This window comes from Apteryx mantelli, chromosome 7, assembly GCF_036417845.1.
Source record: "Apteryx mantelli isolate bAptMan1 chromosome 7, bAptMan1.hap1, whole genome shotgun sequence".
Classification (NCBI taxonomy): Eukaryota; Metazoa; Chordata; class Aves; order Apterygiformes; family Apterygidae; genus Apteryx; species Apteryx mantelli.
The window spans coordinates 16,865,722-16,888,736 of record NC_089984.1 but is presented as its reverse complement, the minus strand read 5'-3'; the positions used below and the strand labels follow the sequence as shown (position 1 = coordinate 16,888,736).

General features: G+C 40.9%; 1 protein-coding gene across 8 annotated transcripts in view; it reads left to right on the top strand.

Annotated features, from left to right (window-relative positions):
- The window catches only part of ZMIZ1 (zinc finger MIZ-type containing 1), a 363,439-nt gene that overhangs the window by 176,251 nt on the left and 164,173 nt on the right, over positions 1-23,015 (top strand). For 7 of the 8 annotated variants that reach the window (XM_067299869.1, XM_067299867.1, XM_067299868.1 and 4 more), the window contains one exon: positions 17,588-17,698. In XM_067299869.1, the coding sequence (XP_067155970.1) occupies positions 17,639-17,698 (60 nt within the window). In that variant the 5' untranslated portion in view covers positions 17,588-17,638. Of the gene's footprint in view, positions 1-16,653; positions 16,797-17,587; positions 17,699-23,015 lie in introns of those variants that run through there. The other variant, XM_013960256.2, reaches the window with a different exon arrangement.

Below are 23,015 nucleotides of genomic sequence, written 5' to 3'. Positions count from 1 at the left end.
CTCCCTGGGAAAGCATCCCACCTCCTAACTTGACTAATCCTTTCAGGCGTTCCCCAAGGCCTCCTCCCTAATACTGATCTAAATAAGACCAGGGGAGATATGACAAAAGCAATAAATTGCAAAGTAGTGGAGCTTTGAGATGGCAAGTAAAAAAAATCTCACAGCCTAGAAAAGTTTGCAGTGGTTACAATGTAAGTGAATCATGAAATAACATTACATTAGAAATGGAGAGTCATCAACATCTGATAGAGAGACAGTCACAGCTCCATAATTATGATGGAGTTGTTATAGTTGGGGGAAAATGCAGATGATTTAAGATATCAAAAAGTTAATTTCCTGGCTTGCAAATGCCCACCTTTCTATTTTAAATATTTCAGTGACTATTCAGGAAAGCTTTTACTTTCAGAAAAAAAAATAACTGGTGTCTAAAAATGGAGAAGTTTGTGATGGATGCCTCAGTAAACTCTGTAATTGTGGAGGAATCAAGAGTGATGTTTTTAACATGTTAATAATTTTTTCCTCACTTGTAATATCATATATTGGGGTTAGCAGAAAAAAAACGGAGAGAAAATGTTTCCTTAAGCCTCTCTGACAGTGAGTTCCTGCTTACACAAAATATAAGGGAGGGAGTTTTGCTGCAGTTCTCTTCCATCTACACAGTTGGGTTTTTTTTGTTTTTTGGTTTTTTTTTTGTGATGAGGCTATTATGTATGTTAACGTTATGCTGACATGGACAGCTCTAGCCAATAGGTTAAAATTGTTAGGTAGTTTGTCTTTCAGACAGATTGTGTCTCCATGTCTAGCAATTTATATGACCTTCCAACTTTGATATTTTCCTTCCCAGTAAGCGTCCTAAATGGCTCCCTTCTACGTACTGTCCTCACTTCTTTCTTAGAGAACGACAAGGCAGCCCTGTGCTTCACTGAACCTGTAAGAAGGCCCATTGGGTCCTCATCAGTAGTAGATGCTGCTTTATTGTGTTTAGTGTTAAATTGTTTGTTAAATTGTTTACCATACTTTGTTAAATTAATGTTTTACACTAATTTAAAAATTTCCTTTCTTGCAAGGAGGTACATGGCAATATGGTGCAAAATATATCAAAGTTCCTGTTATTTTCTCTTTATAATTTAGTCCATGCTAATTCATACCTTTGGTTCATAAAAAAAACTCAGTCAAAACTAGGCACACTCTGCGTGACAGATGAATTAGACTGTAGAATAAAATTCCTGTTTTTAAAACAGTATTTGTACTGTTCATTTTATGCTTTCATTTATCATGAACATTAAAACAAATCTGCTAAATATCATTTGTGTGAACTTTTCTCCTGCATACTAAAACACTTAGGATTTGTTGTTCAGCCTTGCAAGAAAATCTTCATATGTGCTTGTATATATAAATTCTGTTTCTTACCCAGCATTTCATCATGTTATATCTGTGCACATGTGTGCATATGTTCTGATTTAATCAAAGCATTGTAAATAGCATCTCAGTTAATTTTGGCTCATTCAAAAAATGTTATCCTGGTGAATTTTTTTCACAGCCCAGTCAGAAATCTTTCTGAAACTTCAGTTCCTAGACCAGTCTCAGGTTTTCTTCATGTAGTTGTTTTCATAAAACTATAGTTTGGATGCTGTCCATGAGCAATTTCTGACTCTAGAACTGGCATGATATTTTAAAAGCACTTACATTGTGATACAGAACTTTAAAGAAACTTAAATTGCAAATAATATAAACATCCTTTCAATAGTTTTGAACAGCTGTATAAATAGAAACTAAAACAAGGGAGAGAGAATGAAGATGACATTCTAAGAGGTCAATCCTAATATACTGAGAGTCAGAACAGGTAATAGCAATAAACATATTTATGTCCTTGCTACTTGAGAAGCTTGAAAATAAATGAGAGTCATCCCAGGAAACAGATACCTAACTTGGTTGTAATCCATTTTAGAGAAAGAATCTGTATTCCTAGCATCAGCTAGAAAAAGAAGAATAGGACAATATTCAAATTTTTGACATCATCTTCCTCTGATGATATACAAAGAAGGACAAACTTAAGTGCTAGGGCACTGACCTGACATTCAAGTCTAGGTTCAGAATTGCCTGTGTTGACACCAAATCTCTCTTTCACCTTGGGCAAGTCACTATGAGAAGCTGCAATTGGGCTCCTGCAGTGCATCTCCCCTGTAGAAGAGACTGGACTTTGAAAACTGTAGGCTGGAGGAAGTTTTGCTCTGTAGACCAAAGTCAATCTTTGAGTGAAGTATCTGCCCATTTACCTTTTCTGAATTGTATATAATTTCATTGCTCAGTTTTACAAAGCTGTTGTGAAGATTACAGATGATGATACGCTCAGATACTGAACAGCAGATGTGAAAGTAGCTTTATATGAATAGACAGTGGAAATAAGTCACAACATTGCTATATGATGTGTTCCCCTAAATATTCCTAGGGCTATTGAAAGCAGTAAAAAAATGATGAACAAAATGGGTCCATTCTCCTGGAAAACAAAATAGGAAGAAGCTTGAAAATAGCTGGCTTGTTCACTGGATTTATAACACTTCCAGGTGTTAACAGGTCATCGTTTTGCAGAGCCATGATCTGACAATCTTTTGGCTGTTACCTATAGCGTCATGGAACTTTTCATGGACTGAATCAATATTTTGATGAATTAATGCATAATATTTTCACTTTTACAGACCTGCCATTGCAGGGTTTCCATTTGTTTCTTTGTTTTCTGTTAATATGGCTCAAGATTGAATTATGCTAGGTGGCTTCATCAAGTAACTGATAAACACTGATGTTTTTACTAAAAATTTTCCAAAGACCTTTACAGGCTTTACGGATGGTGAGGGAAATTACAGGCAATTAATTTTGTTTAAATGAGGCTCTGCAAATGGCAGAGCTTTGTGGCAGGGTCTGTTTTTGTTATATTTTCCCCTGCTTGCTGGTACAAATCTGCACCTATTTGTGTCTTTCCAGGCAGGTCTGAGTCCCCAGTTCTTCAGGGTTCTGGCCGAGCATACTGTGACTTTCTTCTTGCTTGTCCAGGCCGGTTCCTTTCTTAAAAAACAAAACAAAACAAAACAAAAAAACTGAAGTCAAGGAAGGGTTCATGCCCTGATTTTGTGCCGCCATACAGATACAGTATTACTGTAATACTGTTTGAGCTGGTCGGAAAAAGAGAAGGTTGTCAAATATTTCTCATTCTTTTAAAGAAAAGTATTGAGAAAAAGTAGTTAAAAAGAATGTCTGCGAGCAATTGAAAAGTCACGCTTTCTCTCATGATACTGCGTTAGAAGTAGGAGGAGGTTGTATTTTGTCATATATTTACACTATAGATCTTCCATTTGCCTGTACAACTCCAGTGCCCATGCCAGAAGGCATGTAATACCTTACGGCCTCCTTGTATGGAGGTTGCTGGGTTTCATTCCATGAGGCTTTTCTTTTAAAATTATTCTTACTTGCCTGCAGCTAATTTAGGCCTTTGTTTAATATCCATTGTCTTGCTGTTTGCAAACGGCCAAGAAATTAATTGTTGGTAAAAGACATTTATGTAGCTGGTCACCTGCTGCTTGTGCTTTGAATTTACAAGCTGGGAAGTGTAGAGATGGAAGATAGGACATTGCATTATTTTGGAAATAATTTACTGTCTTCCTTTTTGAATACCAGAAAGCTTTACCTGCCACCATCACCACAGGAGGAAAAGATTTGGACCTACCCTGCATAACTGTTAGCCAGCCTTTAACCAGCTGGTAGACAGCTTGGGAAACTAAGAGAACAGGAATTTCCTCTTCCAGAACTGGTGGTTGAATGAACATAGCTAGCAAAAAAGACAGGGAGGGGAGGTAGGTTCAATTCTTGGCCTGTATAAAAAGATGACTCAAGTCATTAAGGTAGTGTAATTAGTGTGAGTAGTGTAAGTCAGTGAGATTTTTTTTGTTGGGAAGGAAAAACTGCTGGTTACTACATACTTTTTCCTTTGCGGCTTGATTTATGTCAAGCAACACAAATCCAGAACAAATGAACTCTGGCTCGTAGCACCTAACCCTCCGAGTCGATTCCCTCATCTGCCAGTGGGGACGGAAGAGAACACGCTGCTCTGCAGGACGGCCCCTTTCGCACCAGCCTTCCCTGTCCTCTTACAACCCTGCTTGGGTCAGCCGTGCAGTAGGCAGGAACTTTTTAAATCTTGTAATCTGTCACAGTGGGCAGTTAGACTTGTTTAAAAATGAATCATCTCTCAAAAACTATCCCTCCAAATTTCAGATTTAATGAACCCCAGTTACTTTAAAAAAAAAAAAAAAAAGTGCCAAAATGCAGCCATTCAAGGAAGACGAAAATCAAGAGCAAAGCATAAGAAGAGAGAAGTTGAATAGAAAGTTTATTGCGCATGTTCTTAAATTGTCACAACAACGTGTCTCTTGAGTTCATCAGAAGGAGAATGTAATGTATCACCTTGCGTACAAAGTGCAGCCCCTTTTTGTGTGTACCTTTTCAAAGGGGGATACGCGTTTCCTCTTCTCTGGAACTGGGTATTGTTTCAAATAAGCCGTTACACCTCCTCCTGCCTGCTGAAGCCTTTGCTGTACTGCTCTGCTAGCTTTGTATGCATGTCACCAGCACATCATGTCTGATCAGAACGAAAGTAGCTCCAGAGTGTGTCTAATCAGGCAGGGGTGCTGAAAAATTTGAAGGCTATAAAGCTGACCTCCGGAGTGTGTAGTGTTGCCGTCAGGAGCAAAGAAGAAAGTGTTTAGCGTTTGAGCTCTGTTACACAGTGCCATAATAAGCATTTGAACAAAAAAAATAAGAAAGGAAGGGTATGAGTATAAGAAAAGAAGATGCCATCTGGACCTAAACTACTTTAATTCAGGTGTCATCTGGACATATAGGGTAGGTTTATCAGATTAGTTCTATATCTGGAAGTCTGGCTGAATGTTAAAATTTCTATGTCTTGAAATTACAGAAAGGGTAATATAATATATATTAGATGTTTTATCCTTAACTTATAATACTACATACATTAAAGATTTTATTATATCACTTTTAATTGTTTATGTTAAATTAGCATGTTGTAGCCCTAATCCGAATTGTGATTTCTGTGTGTTAGGCACTATATGTGCATTTGGTAGAAATAGTATCTCCCCCAAGGAACTCTCAGTGTAAACAGAAAACCAAAGGTGCTGAAGAAGTGAAGCACTTAGCAACAGGTTCCTTTTAGCGGCAGGAGGAGGGCTCAGGTCTCTGTTCACAGGGCTGACAGCCCTGCGGTTATGGGAAAAAGCTTCTGGGCAGATACCTTGTAATAGCGATGGTGGTGTTAAAAACACAACACAGTCTAAGGATCTTAATTTATGGACCATGCTGTAAGTAATTCATTAGGAATGTATCTCTAGTTATGTTGTCTATAATAAAAATGGGACATCTACATGCTTCAGTTCATAAGATGATTGTCACTGGAGTTTTCAGGCTCTCTCTCGGCCTTGTTCCCTGTTGCCCAATTAGACCCAGTTGAAACAGCTGTGGTGGTGATAGGAACTGTGCCATCCTCTTTCTGGTAGGAGATACCACATTGATTGTCTTTTCTATCATGGTAGCTTTTGTTCAAGCCCAGTTTAGCACTTGTACAGTTGCTACTTTTGAATACTTGAGTGGATTTTGAAATACTTACTCAATATCTATGCTGTATTCTGCCAAATGCCATTTCAGCTTTGCTCACAGAGGCTGAGAGACCTAGTACAGTTACAGCTTATAGAGACCTGTGCTTTTAGAACAAATGCTACTGAAATCTCTTCCTGATTATCCCAAGAGATTTGTGAACTGAGCAGGTGATGGATCTTTTAACCTGGAACATCAAACTGTTAAAACTGGTTTCTCTGTTAAGTTTTTTCTACCAAAAGTCTTATTTCTTGGTAAGTGTAAAATGCTCCTTATTTATCTGTTAAGTAGGTCTGTGACCATGGTGTAATTCTCAAAGACCAGTTTCTAGATACAAAGGTCATCACAAGTGATAAGATAGTATTGGTGAGAAAACAGAACGGGGCAGTGCAGATGTTCACTGGTATTTCAGTTAAAATCTTTCTTGAGGGCAGCAGACTTTGCTCTGTAAGTTCCTGCAGTGTGTTGTGATCTATGTATCTAGAAGAATTTCTATGTTACTAGAATTCTGAGCACTTACAAGAAAAACTACTACATTATATATGGTAAAACATTAGGAATGCATGCAGCTTTGATTTTCTTGGAATGAAGGGTGCTAGAGTTGGAACTATGCTTTTAATTATATTCTGTTTTAGAAATGGAGTATAGCATGTCAAAAATACTTCTGGACTTCCTAATAAAGTTCCACTAGCAATGAATCTGTCATTTTGGTTGTGTTTCAGGTGCTTGAGTATAAGTTGATGAGACTAAAATACACAGCAGTAGTATTTCAGGCCTCCCAGTATATTGTGCTCATACAATGCTTCACCTCATACGTATAAAAAATGTTCCTTGAGGGATACACGTAGTCATTTGTTTTGCTTGCCCAATTCTGGATCATTTTACCCAGACTGCCAGCAAAGTTTTTCTTATCATTTTCATTTAGGTTTTGGTAGTGACTGGAAACATTGACATTTGTCTACAGGACAACTGAATAAAGCCAAATATGTTGGTTTAAATGTGTTACTCCACAAGTCAAGATGATTAGTATGATGGATCTCAGATCAGTTGTCTTAAAATGAGAAAGATAAAATATTATTGTATCTAGATGTCTGATATCTTTAGTTTAAATTATTTTAAACAATCAGCATCTCCCAGCACTAAATTGTTATAACTCAAAATAGATGAGGAGTTTGAGAAAAGCCACATTTCAGTAAACACTGAAAGCAGTGCAAAAAATGTAATTCAGTTGCTGATGAGTATTCGTTTCTCTGGCTACAAAAATTCACAGCCATCCAATTTCTACCTTCTTTCTTCAGCTATATTTAGCCTTTATAGGTTTTGCTGGTCCTCCTGGAATTTATCCTGCTTCCGTTCTGGGAAGTTGGGTAAATCTTTACTTAAATTTTATCAGAACAGACCAGGATAATGGCAGATATCAACGTTATTAGAGCCTGCCTCCCAAAGCAGCTATTCAGTTGTTTGGCTCTCTAGAGACTTTGTTAATTGAGGTAATGCTTTTCTTCTTCTTTCTCTCCTTCCCTCTCCCTGAGTGATTTTCTCCAAAAGTGTGATGCAATCCCTGGTGGCTAACCAGAAATTATTGGTCCTGGGAGCAGTTCTTTAGTTCTCATAGGATGAAAAGAGGAGAATAAATCTCATGTTTGTAGACCGTAAAGAGAAATTACTGACTACTTTGATTATATGCATTCTTCACAATGCTGAATTCTACTGAAAAAAGGAGTCCAAATCTATCGTCATTCCTGTATTGGGTGCAATGTAGTTTATGGATGGTGAGGGGATTGTGTTTTTTCTTTTGCGACTGAGTAATGCATATTATAAGTCTTGATGATACAGTATCGCAAGAAGAAATCAGCAGATAATTTCCTTCAAATGTTACAGTTCAGCTTCCAAAACATGCCTGGTTTCATCAGATAAGCAAGAGGGCATTCAGTGTCAGAATGCAAATCCTTCTCATTTCTAATTCACAGTGGACTTGGAACATTTGTTCCCTAGTAGCGTTTCTTTGGGCTAGGCCCCAGAGGCTTTGACCTCTCTCAGTTTGTTACATAGCAGGCTGTCTCGTTCAAGAGAGATCTTATCCAAGCATAGCAAATACAAAGTAGCATCTTCACTTTTTGATAGTTTATTGTTAAATTGTTAAAAATATTTGCTGCTAGTGCCATCTTTCCTCCATCTTTCTTTTCTCCTGCTTCTAAGATCATCTTTGTACTGTTTTGGTTGTTACTGTTTCCTCTGGACCTTTAGAAAATGTTTTTATTAGGTTATCTTCTACAGCTTATCCTTTAGATTTTAAGCAAACAGCTTGGATGAATATGTGCAAACCAGTCGAGGTTTATTTGTAGCTGATGATGTCTAGCAAGACCAGGAAAGTCTTCAGTTCATAAACTTTCTTTCTAGACAGTCTGTGGGCTCAGACTTCAAAATACATATAAGCTACCATCATACAGATGATGGTAGCAACACTTCATGTATATCACAGTAAACAAACACACAGAATTTCCAAAAAATACTGCACATCTTATGACAGAACCTCTGAGAGAAATGTACTTTCATTAGATAGAGAGGTGAGCATCGCATGCCGGAATGCAAATTCTTTTCAGTTCTCATGCTCACTGGCTTTTCTCTGCAGTCCTTCCTGTGCGGCTAAGAGGTGAGGAGGAGACACTGGGTTCTGCCTTATTTTAGGAATTCGCAGTTTATCAAGGAAGGTTTTTTACAGCAGTGTTATTTGAATGATCAGGGACACTAGTTCTAAAATGATTCGAGTACAACACTGCAAGCTTTTAGGGATGGCTCATTTGCTTGTAGCTGTCCCAATGAGGATTAGCATTTCTTACCTTCAAGCTACAGTATGTTTAATAAACCACTGGATCAGTGGACTCTGCTGTGGAACGATCAATGTTTGTTCTAGCTGATCTGCCTATACTGGAGTGTGCAAAGCCTCTGAGGGCACTACAGCAGGTCTGTCAGCACTGGCTCCCCAGGAGCACACTTAAAAGCACTTTTGCCTTTAATTTTGTGTTATTACCTCTTGCTGTTATAAACTGCAGTGTCCTTTTCCCTCCTTGCTCTCCCTAAAGATAACAAGCTGGCAGAGCTTATGACACTAGGAGCTGGGTGGGATGCAGGGAAAGCAACTTTATAATATAAACATGCAGCAGGGCAATTACCTGAAACTGGGATCTGCACAAATACTCTTTTTGGCCTGAGCAAACCAGTCATTTCAGCCAGCGTGCTGGAGGTGAGGGCCACTAGTGCAGGAGATGGTTCATGTGCTTTAGGTTTAGTGCTGGCCAACTTGTGCAGGCTCAAAGGAGCACTCTCCTTGCCTACAGACGTGATATTATTGTGTCCCTGTGATCCCACTCTTACAGGACTTTTTGTTTTTATACTTTAAGCTTAGGCCGTATCACAGTGCTGCGCGCGGCAAGCTAGCCCTGCCACCTTTGCCTTTGTAATCAGGCTGCAGATGTGCTTCGTGATTGAACAACTTCTGCACAGCACCGCTCCCCCTCCCAGAGGAGTCCAGCAGGCTTGCTTATGCAAGCTGTCATGCTGTCTTTTTTCCAAAAGCATGTGTGGGTTTGCTTTTGTGTGTATCTGGCTGGCTGTTCATGCCTGTATATAATCGGCTATGTATATAATCATGCTCCCAAGCACATGGCTGTGGAAAAAGCTTTGTTAAACCCAGCGTAACTGCCAGCACTTGCAGCTCGAGCCACCATAAATTAAAGGAATCCACTCCCACCTCGCTGCAGCCGTGCCCGTTGGCAGCGAGCGCGCGCGCAGACACACCAACTCTTCCTCTCTCTCAGTCAAAGATGATGGGAAGTCTGCTGGGGATTATTGCACATTTGTAGAGCAACAATGGAAAGCAGCACAGCACAAATATCTATTCTTCCTCACCCAGCATAACAAACGCTGCTTTGTCTCACATCTGGCCCTTTTTAATAGCTCAAAGCCAATAGCAGTAGCTATTTAGCAGCTTATGGTAAATAAAGCTTTATTAAAACGACTTCCTTTTTCAAGTGTTTAATGATTAAAATGGCCTTTCACCTGACATTTCATGATCTTCATTGTTTCAAGTACTGCATCTAGCAGGGGAAATAAAATAGTTGTCACGGATAGATATTAAACTTTTTCCAGTTTTATTCTTGGAAGGAAAATATTTAAAAGCATCTTTGAAAATTAAATTATTGAAAAGCAGACTTAAATACAAGAGCTTTTACTACAGTGTGACATATACAAGTGAGCCTGCCTCTGTGAAAGTACTGACAGGGAGCCGTGCATTGATTTGTATTTGGAGGCCTGCCTACAGCTCTATATATTTCAGGTTTCTTTTGTTACACTACAGGAGGGCACTGGCTTAGATACCTACATGGAGAATTAATGTAATTAAAAGCAATTAATAGTACTAATTTGTGTGTATTCACACAGGTATGTTCTGATAGTTCAAGAAACAACTTCTAAAAAAATTGTTAAATTTTAGAAAGCGTCAAGTGGAATTAACTGTTTTCTGTCTCAAGAAGGCGCCCGCTCTGTGGCCGAGCTCGGCTGCAGCAAGAGGAGTGGCGCATCCCAGCTCCACCTGCGGAGCCAGCAGCCGCTTGGGAGCTCGCTGCTTCGGGCCGCTGCCGCGCTCGGCCTGCGTCAGGGAGGCGTTGCGGCCCCCGGCTGCCCCTGCCCACCGGCCGCCGGGGGGTTAATGAGGCAGCGCGGCCCCCTCCTGCCCCCTTGGTAGCCTGGCCTGTTGCTTGACCAAAGTCGCTTATTAGATAAAAACTGTCTGCCCTCTCTTGCGACCCTCGGCGTACTGGAGACACAGAGGAAATTATTAGTTTTAGCTGATTGAATAAACAGTATTAACCAACTGCCATTCTGTATTGGGATGGATCTGGGCAGGAGGAAAGGGGGATGTTTCAAAACTATTGCAGAACTCTTGCTGAGGGAGCAGCTTTCTTCTCTTCCTCCCACCTACACAATAATGTTTAAAAAGAAGTTTCCCAACTGATGAGTTTTTCCTGTGTTTTTTCCTTGCCCTTCATCCATTGACTGGTTCTAAGTGGCTCCAAATTAGACCTTTTTAATTAAAACGGACATACAGTTCCCCACGTGGTGGCTGCTGACGTGCTGGTCACATGCAAAAATTGAAACCCAGTAACCAGGTGCTGTTCTTCTGCGTACCAGTGGTGATGGACCCTTGTTATCTCTTGCAGCACCTATTTTCCCTCCTTTGCATGTCTCCTGTGGAAGATCTTCCTTCACTTCTCTGAAAGGGCAAAAATCAGTAGAAGACTTGAAATGAATTAGTATGTTCGTTTCCTTTTGTTTTTCCTGTTTGTGATTCCACTGCAATTTTAAAAGCATTAATTTTGAAATCAGTTGCTCTCTTTCATGGTGAATACTCCATTTGTTTGTTTTTCTCTTTGTTTTTAAATCTTAAAAATGCTATGTGATGTGCCAGTAAGATTCTAATCAGTTGTTGTTCAATGACTTGTGCTTTTAAGTAGCCTCATAGAATATTATTTATTACCTATCAGATGTACTAGCACATTCTTAGCTTTCAAGTGGGTTCTATCAAAATGTGTTTCTGCTTAGATGTAAATTTGCTAAAATTAACCACAAAAAACTTGATTTGTCAAGAAATTACTCTTTCTTGCTCCAATCGATGGCAAACACTGGTGCTTAGGCTTGGTATGTGCATGTGACCTGGACCATTTTAGGCTGGAGGTCAGATGACATGTTTTAGTGAGCTTTCTTCTAATATTCACCCTTAGCTACTGCATTTCCCCTATACCTTTGGCATATGCAGTTTCCCATAATATTTTTGTACTTCTGTTTCTGTCTCAGAGCAGGAAGTGGAGGAAGAAATTGTGCGAGAGGGGAAGAAGAGCAAAAAGCACCAACCAAGAAACCTCTCTAAACTTCTTAGAAGGTTGTGGTTATGTTTCAGCGGGTGACTTAGATCTCCTTTGATGTGCGTGTCCAGTTTTTCCATGTCCTGTAGTGTCCCACGTGGCAGAGCTTTCGCTGTTGGTAGCAGCCACATGTGTGAGGAGAGCAAGGAAACAGGGTGGGTAGCTGAGCACTTCTGGAAGCAGCTAGTTGACAACGTGGTTAGTGCTGATTGCATAGGCAGGATCCATGCAGGCTCCGAGTCGTGGCGCTGGGCTCCAGGCAGCTTCCCATCAGTGCTGCCGGCCGTAGGAATTCAAAGCTTGCTGGCACTCCTTGCCAAGTGTCTCGCTGTTTCAGTACCACCTACCGAAGAGCTTAAACAGCCAGAAGCTGCAGTTGTTTGTGCCAGAAGTGACGTCAAGTTTGAGTAAGTTCTGTTATTAAAGTGTAATGATGGTTCATAGCTCTACTCTGCCTATAGAAGTAAGGGTTGTCGAAAAGCAGAACGAAAAGAATACTTATTTTCAGATTGTGGTTGTTCTAAAATTTCTGAAACGTCAACATTTTGAAGCAGTGCTGAAATATTTGGTGTTTGAAAGGCTGTTGAGGCTGCCCAAGAACTGGTAGAGAACATGGTTTACTAAATGGCTCTTCAGAAATGTGTATTGAAAGTCCAATTTCTGATAAAATAATCACAAACTTGTAACTTGAAATTTCAGCCAACACAGGGAATAACAGAAGGCTGTGAAATTATTTTTCTTTTAGCCACTACATAATTTCATGCTTTTTTTAATATTTGAGAGTGTCTTCTAATAATGGTTTAACAAAGAAAGAATAAGTACATTTAGGGTTAAAAAATTGTCTAACAGGTCGGTACATCTGTTCCTTTAAAAAAACCACATTCTCTATTTTTGAGACATCATATAAATATGTAAATGAGGGTTCTTTAATTACTGCCTAGGGCTATAAACTTGCATGCTAGAGGGGAGGGAAAAAGGAAGGAGAAGAATAATTCTTTTTTTTTTTTAAGAGATTGGGTCTTTACCTCAGAAAAGACAACAGAAGAATGGGGCTTTTTTATTGCTGAATAACCAGAAGGTGCTAGGAGCACTTCTTTTTTGTTTGTCCTTTTGGATGGAGTTAGCATATAAAACGGTAGTGTCTGACCTCTCTGGCTAATGTGTGCACAAAACAGAGGGGATTTGTTGGGAAGCACCCTGTAAAATTCCCTTCTCCATCCCATTCTGTCAGTACCCTTAATCCTGATCAGCAACATCCCCTGCTGTCTCGCAGGAGCTGCTTGCTGAGCCTGAGTCTTAGCGTGGTCTCTAATACTGATATACAAGCGCCTAGCAAGAGACTCCACAAAGTCATTTTCGCTCGTGACCTGATAAGCACTCAGCACTTAACTAAATAGAAGTCTGCTCTTTTTCTGGCCTCCCGGCCTTTCTGTAGCTTAAGCACCATTATTTTCAAGTAAGGTGATCTTGCAGCTACTTTTAAAACGATACGAGATCGACAGGAAAAGGGTTGTTGGTTGTTTTTTGTTTTTTTTTTTAATTTTGGAACGTGGATGTGCACCTGGGGAGTTCGACCAGGGCACAGCAGGGTCTGCGTAGCAGGTATTGTTACTTGAAATGTAGTTCTTTGATATTCTTTTCCAGGCAAAACAGCCTGGTGTCGAAACACCTATTCTGCCTTGGTAAAACTTTAGATTGATATGATAGTTTTCACTTTCCATTCTTAATCTTTTAATTCTGAAAAAATGATTTCTAGATAATAGTAACTACAGTAATTTCCCACTAATGAGCTCCGTATTTAGAGCAGAAACAACTCAGACACAGCGTACTTGCTGAAAACCCGCTGATGCTGCGACAACGCGACTGAGAAGAGGGCAGAGATGAGGCTGGGGTGTATGGGGCAGGATATTTCGGGTACAGAGGAAGTGCTGATATCGTTGTGCATGAGGCTGTGCTGAATCCTCGCACGTACGGCTGGGCTTGGCGGGTTCACAAAGCACATGTTTACTACCCAGGACGGTTAATGGAAAGAGGAGCTTCTCTTTACAGGAAGAGAAGAAATAACCTTGGATTAGTCAAAGTAGCAAAATGGAGGCTGAGAAGGGACGATAGCTGTCCGTCAGTGCGATGGAGGGGGGAGCCTGGCAGGGAGAAGGCTGCTTCAGCCAGAGCGCTCTAATGACAGGAGAACAAGTGGAGTTTAGGGTGGAAGTGAAAAGGATGCTTGTGGCTGCCAGGAACAGGGCGAGAGTCGGAGAGCCTTTCAGCACAAGCTGTTGGGTGTTAAAAGCAGAACTATTTTTGAGACTGAATTTGATCAGTTTATGAAAGAAATCGTATGACATGGCCGTGTACAAAAGAAGGGGACTGCACTCCCCGTCCTGACTGTGGAGCTCTCTTTCGTCCTTGTGCTCTCAGAGGTGCGAGTTACACTGTGGTTTTCCAAATAGTGTTTGAGAAACTTGCACCGCATGGGAGAAATGACAATTTGGACAAATGCAATAGTAAGTTGCAGTTCAGGTAGCTGATAGCAACCTTGGTTTTGTTTGTGGTTAAGTGGAAGGCAGAGAATTGGTGTAGTATTATGTACAGAGTTCATAAATCAATGTGCAGAATTATTTGTTGGCGAGAGTGGCAGTGCATGAATGCAAGTCATTATCATTTTCTTTGTAAAATCTCGCTGCAGCCTCCCAGCCCCCAAGTATATTGCCAGCAACACCAGAGGCAGCTCCTGATGTGATTAGCCATCAGTCTAAGCACTGGTGTATCTGGCCTTACTTGCGAATCATGTTTTCTGGCAGGGCTGAGTATCTCTTTGTATTTGTTGTCTGAGGTAAATGTTCTTTCCAGATTGGCTCCCAGTTCCTCTGTGTGGCTGTATGGCAGTGAGGAGGTTAAATTGATAATGCCGAAGAAGACAAAAACTTTATTACAAAGTCAACCAGATATATGGTATTTTGCTTACTGGTTCATTAAGCAAAAATGTCCTGACTTCTAAAATAAATTAAAAAAAAAGGCAGCAGTTTGCATTTCCTCAAATATTTCAACAAAAAACTATATGCATGTATGTGTTTATATTTGTTTTTAACATGCCATCCTCCATCTGTCCTGATGTTCAATTAAAATGCAGATAATGTGTCCCAGCTTGTAAGATGGATCACTGTTGAAGTGGTGTCATGTCTGGGTTAGCTTATCTCATGATAAATACTTTTGCTGTCCACTGAGAGATTAAACTTCATGACCACTGAGGTTTGTTTGGGAGTCTTACAGGCAGATAAGACTGTGTTACTTGCTTTTAATAAAATATATCAATTTATATTTACCACAGGACCTTTGGATGGCATTTGCCATTGAGAAGGTGGCAGGGGCATAAGCAAATGATAATACTTGTATGTGAGACTGGCTTTACCATTTCATAAGTATTATAATTTATTGATAGGAGTGCTTTATTGAACCCTCTTGCGTCTAGAGCGTGGAGATGAGGAGCTTGAGCTGCTGTTACAAGGCCTCGCTTAGCTGTCCAGCAGAAAAGATTTCTTTCCCTGAGTCTAATCCGTCAGGAGCCATGAAAGAACATTATCAGTTAGGTACAGAAATCTCGGATGGCTCAGCTGCGTGGGGCACGCGCGGACACCCTGGTCTGGGGTCTGTCTCGCCGTGACAGGACGGCGGTCCGGGTTTCCATCACGGGGCACACTGCTCTCTTTGGGGGGCCGAGTGCTGGCGTGCTGGGCTTTTGGAGGTACTTCAGCTGAGGAGATTTTTAAGTCATGTGAGGCAGGAGCGGTGAACGGTGAGCTTCTCAAACAGAACGAGTGCGTGAAAACTTTGCTCTCTGCTACATGTGTGCAGGGCGTGGAAAGGAGCTCTGTCCTGGACAGCTCGCTGAGTAACACAGCTGTGAAGTGCAACTGGAGAGATTCACAAGGCAGAGATTTCTGTGCAAGCCTGAGACCTTGCTTGTGCTAATATAAAATTTTATACTTATATAAATACAGCATTAAGACACGTATTCCTGAATTTGTGCCTGCTCCCTGTTCTTGAGCATGAAAACACAAATTTTTAGATTGTGCCACCCTGTTGTTGTGCAAGGGTACAGGAATTTATGGGCAAAGACTGGTTTCATGTTACAACGTGCAATATTTATGATTTCATTTCCATTTTAAAATACCATGAAAGTGATTGAAACAGGAGAGGAGAGAATATATATGCGCGTGTGACACATCTCTGTGCCCTTAACTGAGAAGCGGGTTCTGGAAAAAAGCCCTTAAAACTGCTAAACTTATTAAGTATAGGCTGGAGTCTTATGCAGTTCTGCTAAAACATAAATAAAAGTTACAGTGCACAGCATATGGTAATATGAATTATGGACAAAAAACATTGATTAGTTGTTGGTTTCTGTCTTTCAGATCTGCTGTCCTGTCGCTGTAGAAAAAGACTAGTTAAGGCTGGAGAGGGCATGGATGGAAAGGGCCCCGCTAAATGCAAACCATACCTTTGCTAGCAGGCTGTACACGGTCCTTTTGCCTACTTGTGTTTTTAGTGCATTTAGTGTATAGCTCTTGGTCCAAGCTGAGCCGAGTTTTGGCTGTTCCTGCCTTTCAGATCAGTAGAGCTGTTCAGGCCATAGCCGACCTGTCGCCCCCAGACTGAACACAGAGATAAAGAAGAGGTAAAACACTACATTCAGAGTGATGTGTCCCCACTAGTTTAGTACCTTCCATCTCCCCCTCTCCCAAGCCTTGTTCCTGTATCCTGATATATACAGTTATTCTGATGAAGAAGTGCCTATGTCTGAGCATGGAATATAACAGAAAGCATGGCTCTGAAAAAGAGCTAACAAATACACTCAGCAGCACTCGTCGTGATAGCGACATTGTGTACTGAGCTGCATCCACAAACACAGCTCAGCGTGACCAGTGTAGGTGGTGGGTGTAGGGGACTGCGGGTTTGCTGTTTAGATCAGCATAACTTGTTGTTGTCAGTTCTTATTTAATGACTTCATACTGCTGTAGCAATATGAATTAAAACTCATAACACCACTCTGAGCCTTCATTTCCATTTGCTGGGTGTTTCAAGTCACGGAGTTTTACTTTGCCTCAAGTTGCATGGTCTGTTAGAGAGGGGCCTAGTGATAGAGCGTGGAGGACACGTTTTCAGAAGTAACAAGGGGTTCGTTCAGCTAGAGATTCCTTGAAGAGACCAGTTTTTCAGCAGGTAGGAACTGTCTCAGCACTTTGGTCTGAAAATCAGGCCTGGTTTATGCATACCAAATTGTGCTTTTGGAATTGTTAGTCATTCTGAAAAGCTTGGCTGAGGCCTGAGTCCCAGTCCTTTACCACTGTCATCACAGCCCTCTCAAGGACATGTTAAATTGATCTACTAGATTTAATATTGCAGGAAAATCCAAAGTATACCTGGTGCTTTTATTTCAAAACAGAAATTCAGTCTTCCTATTACTTCAGGCCAATAACATGTTTTGTGTTATTTTTGGCCATATAATACTCTGCCATATCTGATTCATTTAATATTTATGAGAGGTATTTTCTCCTAGTGGAAGATTACGAAGAATCGCCATGCCCTTGCCCTTGCAAAACCCAGACTGTCATTGTTATCATGATTATTATTTTTTTTATCTCAAAATGTGCTCAGGGGTTCTTGCAAGCAGCGCTGCTCCATCATTTTAGTGCCATTTGTGTAATAATTCTTTGAGTAAAAGGAGCCTTTGTCAATGGCCTCACAAAGGCTCCCAGGGGAGTGTGCTGTACCTGGCTAGGTGTCACCATGTGACTTAGGAATGCCATCGCCGCATTTAAACTCCAGAGCCGGTGCTGTGAGCACCTGTGGGCCCCAGCCCTTGCCTGCCCCCTCCCCAAACCACAAGGAAAAAATCATCACCTGGGAGGATGAGTTGCTACTGTGTAAATCTCACGGCCTCACTCACTGTAGAGTTGGTAGAAGTGCATAGGCTGTGTTCAGTGATCTTTACTGTTCTTTTTGTCTTGCAGATTGAGGGATTTTAATGGCTTTCAGGTAGAAGCCAACTGGAGACAATCAAAATGAATTCTATGGACAGGCACATACAGCAGACCAATGACCGGCTGCAGTGCATAAAACAGGTAAGCTGAGGTGAAAACCATTACTGCTAGACAAACATAACGCATTGTATGGCAGGGTGTGTTGTGCATTATGGTTACCTGTTCTTTGATGAATATCCTTGCCTTTTAATGGGGAGGAGAGTGGTAGGAATGAGGCATCCTAATCTGGCTAAAGAGAAGAGTATCTGCTACAGGAGCTGGTATATAAACCTCCAAAGCCAACCTTTCTGGTTCACCTTTCTAAGAAATCTTAAGCTTGGAGACTCACCAAATCTGTCTCAGCTCTAAGGACAATGCTCGTTCTGCCCTGCCCTCACCTCCCCAGCAGGTGTCATAGTGAGGAGCCCTCTTGCTTGTGCTCTGAGCTAAGTAATCCAAAATTTTGATGGGCCAATTTTAATTCTAATCCAGTATCTAACCTGAGACCTGCACTGCCTGGAAGATTCAAACTTAGATGGTAGGCATACCTCTAAGTGCTCAGGTTAATTGGCTTGCACGGAAAAGTAAAATAAAAACTTCAGTTTGCTCTTAATATTTCAAAATGTTTCTAAATATTTTTGAAACTAAGTAGTCTTTCAGAATTAGAGATTTACCCAAATTTATTAATTCAGGTATTAAATCTTCCCAACTAGGAAACTGGGTGAAATTTTCAGAAGCATCTGTTTGTGATGATGAAGGGCCCTTATATTTCACTGAAAGTCGATGGGCATTTTAGACTCATTTACAAATTTCCCCATTGTTACTTTACTTGCAAATGCTGCTATAACAGAGTGAAACTATAAAGGCAAGGATAGAATGAGCTGATGCCATCTTTCCCTGCTTTACCCTTCTCAGTGAGCTTTGCCCTCTGATCTTCCAGCTGGAGTTGCAGGCAGCGTGTATCCTCCCCTCACATATTCTCTCTGCATGCAAGAATTCTTGCAGAAAATTTGGTGCAAGGGGTCTCAGGGCAAGAACAGGAGAATGGTTTCTCATTTTGACATTAGAATAATGTTTCCTGTTTTTATCTCTAAACCAATGCATGCATGCAGCAAATAGATGCATAAATGCAAGCAGCACACAGGTTAATTTGAAGTCAGTTATCCCAGCTAGAAGATCCATAAAATGAGTTCTGAAGTTCATCTTTCTAGAACTGGTTAAAATTTTCCAAATTACTGTGTAAAAACAGACAGACATTATTCAGTCAATGTTCACAACCCATTTTTCCCTGTTGTTTGAGCAGTTTTCTCTGTCATACTACTTTCCTCACAGTTTGGGCAACAGCATGTTTAGAGACTGGAGTCTTGGTGTTTCCGTTTTGTACTTGTATTAACTAAGTTAAAAATCTCCCTGCCTGCTTTTGCAGTGGGACACATGCATATTGTTTCTTGAAGGAGCGCAACACTTCTCCCTTCATGATTTTCTTTGTATGGTAGACACAAGGACTGTAAATCAAAGGAACTGATACAAACTAAGCATGGGGATGGTGCTGGATAGGTCTAGATTTCTAAACTTATTTTATTTTCTTTTATCTGTTTTCATTCTCTTAGCTTCAGCAGTCTCCATCGTTATGCCATCATGTTTGTCTAGATTATTAGTAGAGGATTATATTACCTAGAATGTGTCTTAATGTAAAGAATACAAAATGTGTGTTTATTTGCTAGTCTAGTCATGCAGATGCTTTGGGGGATATCAGAAAAAGAATAGAGTTTATATCCAAAACAGATGATTTTCTCCCTGTGATTCTTTGTAAGAAAGGACTTTGGAACAAATCAAATAAGGCTAGTTCGTAGGTCAGGGAGCAGAAATAGGAATCCATCCCTGCAAAATTGCTAGTCTTAATCCAGCTGCAGTTTGTGGTGGCTTGCTTGCTCTCTCTTTCATCACTCGGTGGTGAAAGTTAATGCATCTCATGGCTTCTTAGAGGCCTAAAGCAAATGAATTTGGGGATTTCATCCCAGTTTCTTATGAACAAGTATCTGGTTCAGAAAAAGCATGCCCTTGGCTGGCACTAATTGGTGTCCTTTTTGGCCATGCTAGCCCAGAGGATGAAGAATGAAGTGACTTACAGAACAATTTAACCTTTCCAGCTGTAAGAACAAACCTTTAGATCGAGTGCAGATAAATGGAGGATGCTGCTCTGTTCCTTTTTCTAGACCTGCCAGTTTCTGTACACACAGAATTTGTATTATTTTAATAAGATAAAAGTATCAAACTATATTTCTTCAAGTATTAAAGAGGTATTTTTAGCTCCGTAATGGGTGCTCTGTCAGTTAAACTACTAACATCTTTTTTATATAGTGCTGGTTTACATAGGTGGCCAGAATATATTTCTTCAGGGATCAAGGCAGGAAGGAAGGAAGGTCAGGCTTTTCCGTGTTTGTGGAACCGTCTCAGTTTTATTTGTTCCTGTCTGGAAGAAAGTCCAGAGTCTTTGGGTGGGCAGAGGCATGTGTAACTCGGCAAATGATCCCCAAAAGGGAGGTATCCTACTTGGCCATGGCTGGGACTTCACAGTCCCCCTTTTCTGTAGAGCTCAGAATAAGAGAATATTGGCCATCTATATCTGAATGCTTTTGCCTTCAACTCATAAAGAAATGCAGTTAGGCAAGCCAGTAGCTGAACATCAAAAATATATAGCAGAAGACTCTTTTGTGAAAGTGGCAGTACTTCAGGATGTCTGATAAGAATGACCGTTTTTTTTCCTTAAAGAACTTGACATAAAGACTCTTCCCCCCTCCCCCCCCATAGTTCTGAAATCTTGTGCTCCTACCTTTTTCATAGCGGAGAAAGAGGCAGACCCTGACTAGCTTTTTGGAAGAGACTCTTCTGTCAGACACTCAAAAATTTCCTGTTTGGAGACATCTCACCTGCTTCCTTGAGCCAGGTCATTAGGTGGCCAAATTAACATAGTGCCATGAGGAGCCATTTCCAGTTCACCCACAGATAACTGGACCTCACACTGTTATATGCACCCACGCCTGGTTTGGGGAGCAAAGCAGTACTTTGCACAGCCATATCAGTGTACCTTCACCAATTGCTGGATGAACTGCAGGGTTCCTCCCCAGTCTCCAGTCTTTTATCCTTTCTTCCCAGCCTGCAAACACAAAGTAATGCTGTTTTCTGAAAAGATGTGTGCTTTGCAGGTCAGTTAGCACAGCAACAGCGTGGAAGGTGCCCTGCAAAGGCGGAGGGGAACCACCCTTCCTTGGCGCCCAGCATCTACACATTTTTATAACCTTGCTGGCAGCTAGCGGCTCATGTAGCCAGACTGAGAGCTGTCTACCGCCCGCATCGCCCCTCACCCCAGCCCCTGAGAAACACTATAAATGGTAATCCATGTGCCTCTTTAACTAGATCGGGTTACAGCACAGGGTCAGAACGGGCTGCTTTCTTCCCAGCTCTCTGACTTGCGAGACACCCACAATATCCTTGCTGACTTCTGTTTCAGGATCAAGGTTCTGCTTTACCTTTATCTTTTTTCGCGTTTTAAAACTATAAAACCAAAACTTGTATATGATCAGCTAGTTAGGAAATGAAGAGTGTGTGTTTAAAAACTGTTTCAGGATAGATGAAAGGGCAAACTGAAGAGGTGGCTGTGTATTTGCTGTTTAAAAAAAAAAAAACAGACTTCTGTGAAAAGCTGGAACAGCTTGTGTGGTCTCTTTGTAGCTGATTCCTTCGGTATTTGTAAGTGTATGTGCTTTAAAATCAAACACAGTTTTTTCAGTGTTGAGTGGAAGAAGCCAAAGTAACAGACTTCCCGTAACACATGCAATTAGTTTGTCATGCCACAGAATACTGTTCTGAGCGCGTTGAAGGAAGCTGGAGCTTCAAGGCACAGACCTTTTTTTTAGTTCTTTGTCCATACAAACAAAAATGCTGAATGATTTCAGGCTCAGCAAAGGCTTGATAGGCCCTGAGAACTGGCCTGCTTGGGGCTCTGTTTATCCACAGAGCACTTGTGGCTGAGCTGGTTCTGGCACATCACCCGCCTGGGAGCTGCAGCGCCGCGGAAACGCGCGGCTGGCGCAGCCGGGCCCGGGGCTGAGTGTGCCGGCGGCTCTGGGGGCCGGGGCCCAGGCGGACGCGTCTGCCTCTGAAGGAGCCAGCCTGGGTCTGGGCAGCTACTGTTGAGCCAGGTTTAGTAAGCCCTCAAAGTCTCCGTTTAGCTCTGTGTGATTAGGTAGTGCTCCCTCGGACTGACGTGTGTTCCTAGTTCTCTTGTTGTGTGGGCAGTCTCAGACAGAGAGTTGACTGTAACCTTTTTAAAAAAACAAAAAACTATTCCTTATGATAGCAGTATGGATTTAATGAAACACTGCTCATTATTTTCCTTATGTGACACATGCAAATACCTGGCAAAATCAGTGTATCGTATGATATCTCCTCTCTGCCAGCCCACCTCCCCCCCAACACTGGACCAAATTTCAAAACAGCACTATTTTAAATCAAGGGACTTCTAGCTTTGTCTGTGTGTGCTGCCAGTCAGTTTGTAAGGTTTTTATACATCTTTTGTGAAATTCCTGAGAAGAGGAAGATCAAGAAAATCCTTCTATATTTAAATTACAAGGAGAGTACCACTTGAAAATAGGTGCATGATATCTTTCTGCTGTGCTAAGAACAGTCTTTGTGGTACATACTAGAGCTGTGCTGAAATCTTAGTAATAGGTTAAAGGGAAGTATGTAAAGGTTCTCTGGTGTCAGAAGTATTTGGTTGTGGGAACAGAGGGCTGTTTCTGCCGCTTGTGTCACGTTACATCAGGATGCATTGAGCAATATATCATCAAGCGATGCTGTATCACTCAGTGAACCCAGCTTAATGGGAGGCATGCATGGCATTGCTGATTTCTAGAAACAGATTACCGTTTCTCCCCTCTTTCCTTCAAGGAAGCTTGCTGAATTGCTGCAGTTGCAATGCTTTATAATGCCTAGCTAGCCCTTCAGAGAGATATGCTAAAAGTTGTAATTGCTTTATGTTTGTGTTGATCTTTTCTTTCTGAAATTGGAAACAAACAGTCCCATTTCTTTCATCATTCAGCAACTGGGTTTTTGGTAGCTTGCAATTCAGAGGAAAATAGAATTCTTTGTATATTTACATAACTGGTAGCATTTAAACCCTGAAACAATTAAACTAATCCTGCCTTTCAAAATTATTGTTGTAGATGCATGTAGATGCTCAGCAGTCCTAAACATAATGTCATTTTTAATATATTTTGGAATGGTTGATATGGACCGGTATGAATTTGAGCTGAAAATGTTTTAATAAAGCTTCATGAAAATTTCATTCTTCATGAATTTTGAAAATCAGCAGTATTCTTATGAAGAGCACATTTACTTAGAAATACATACTTTTTGG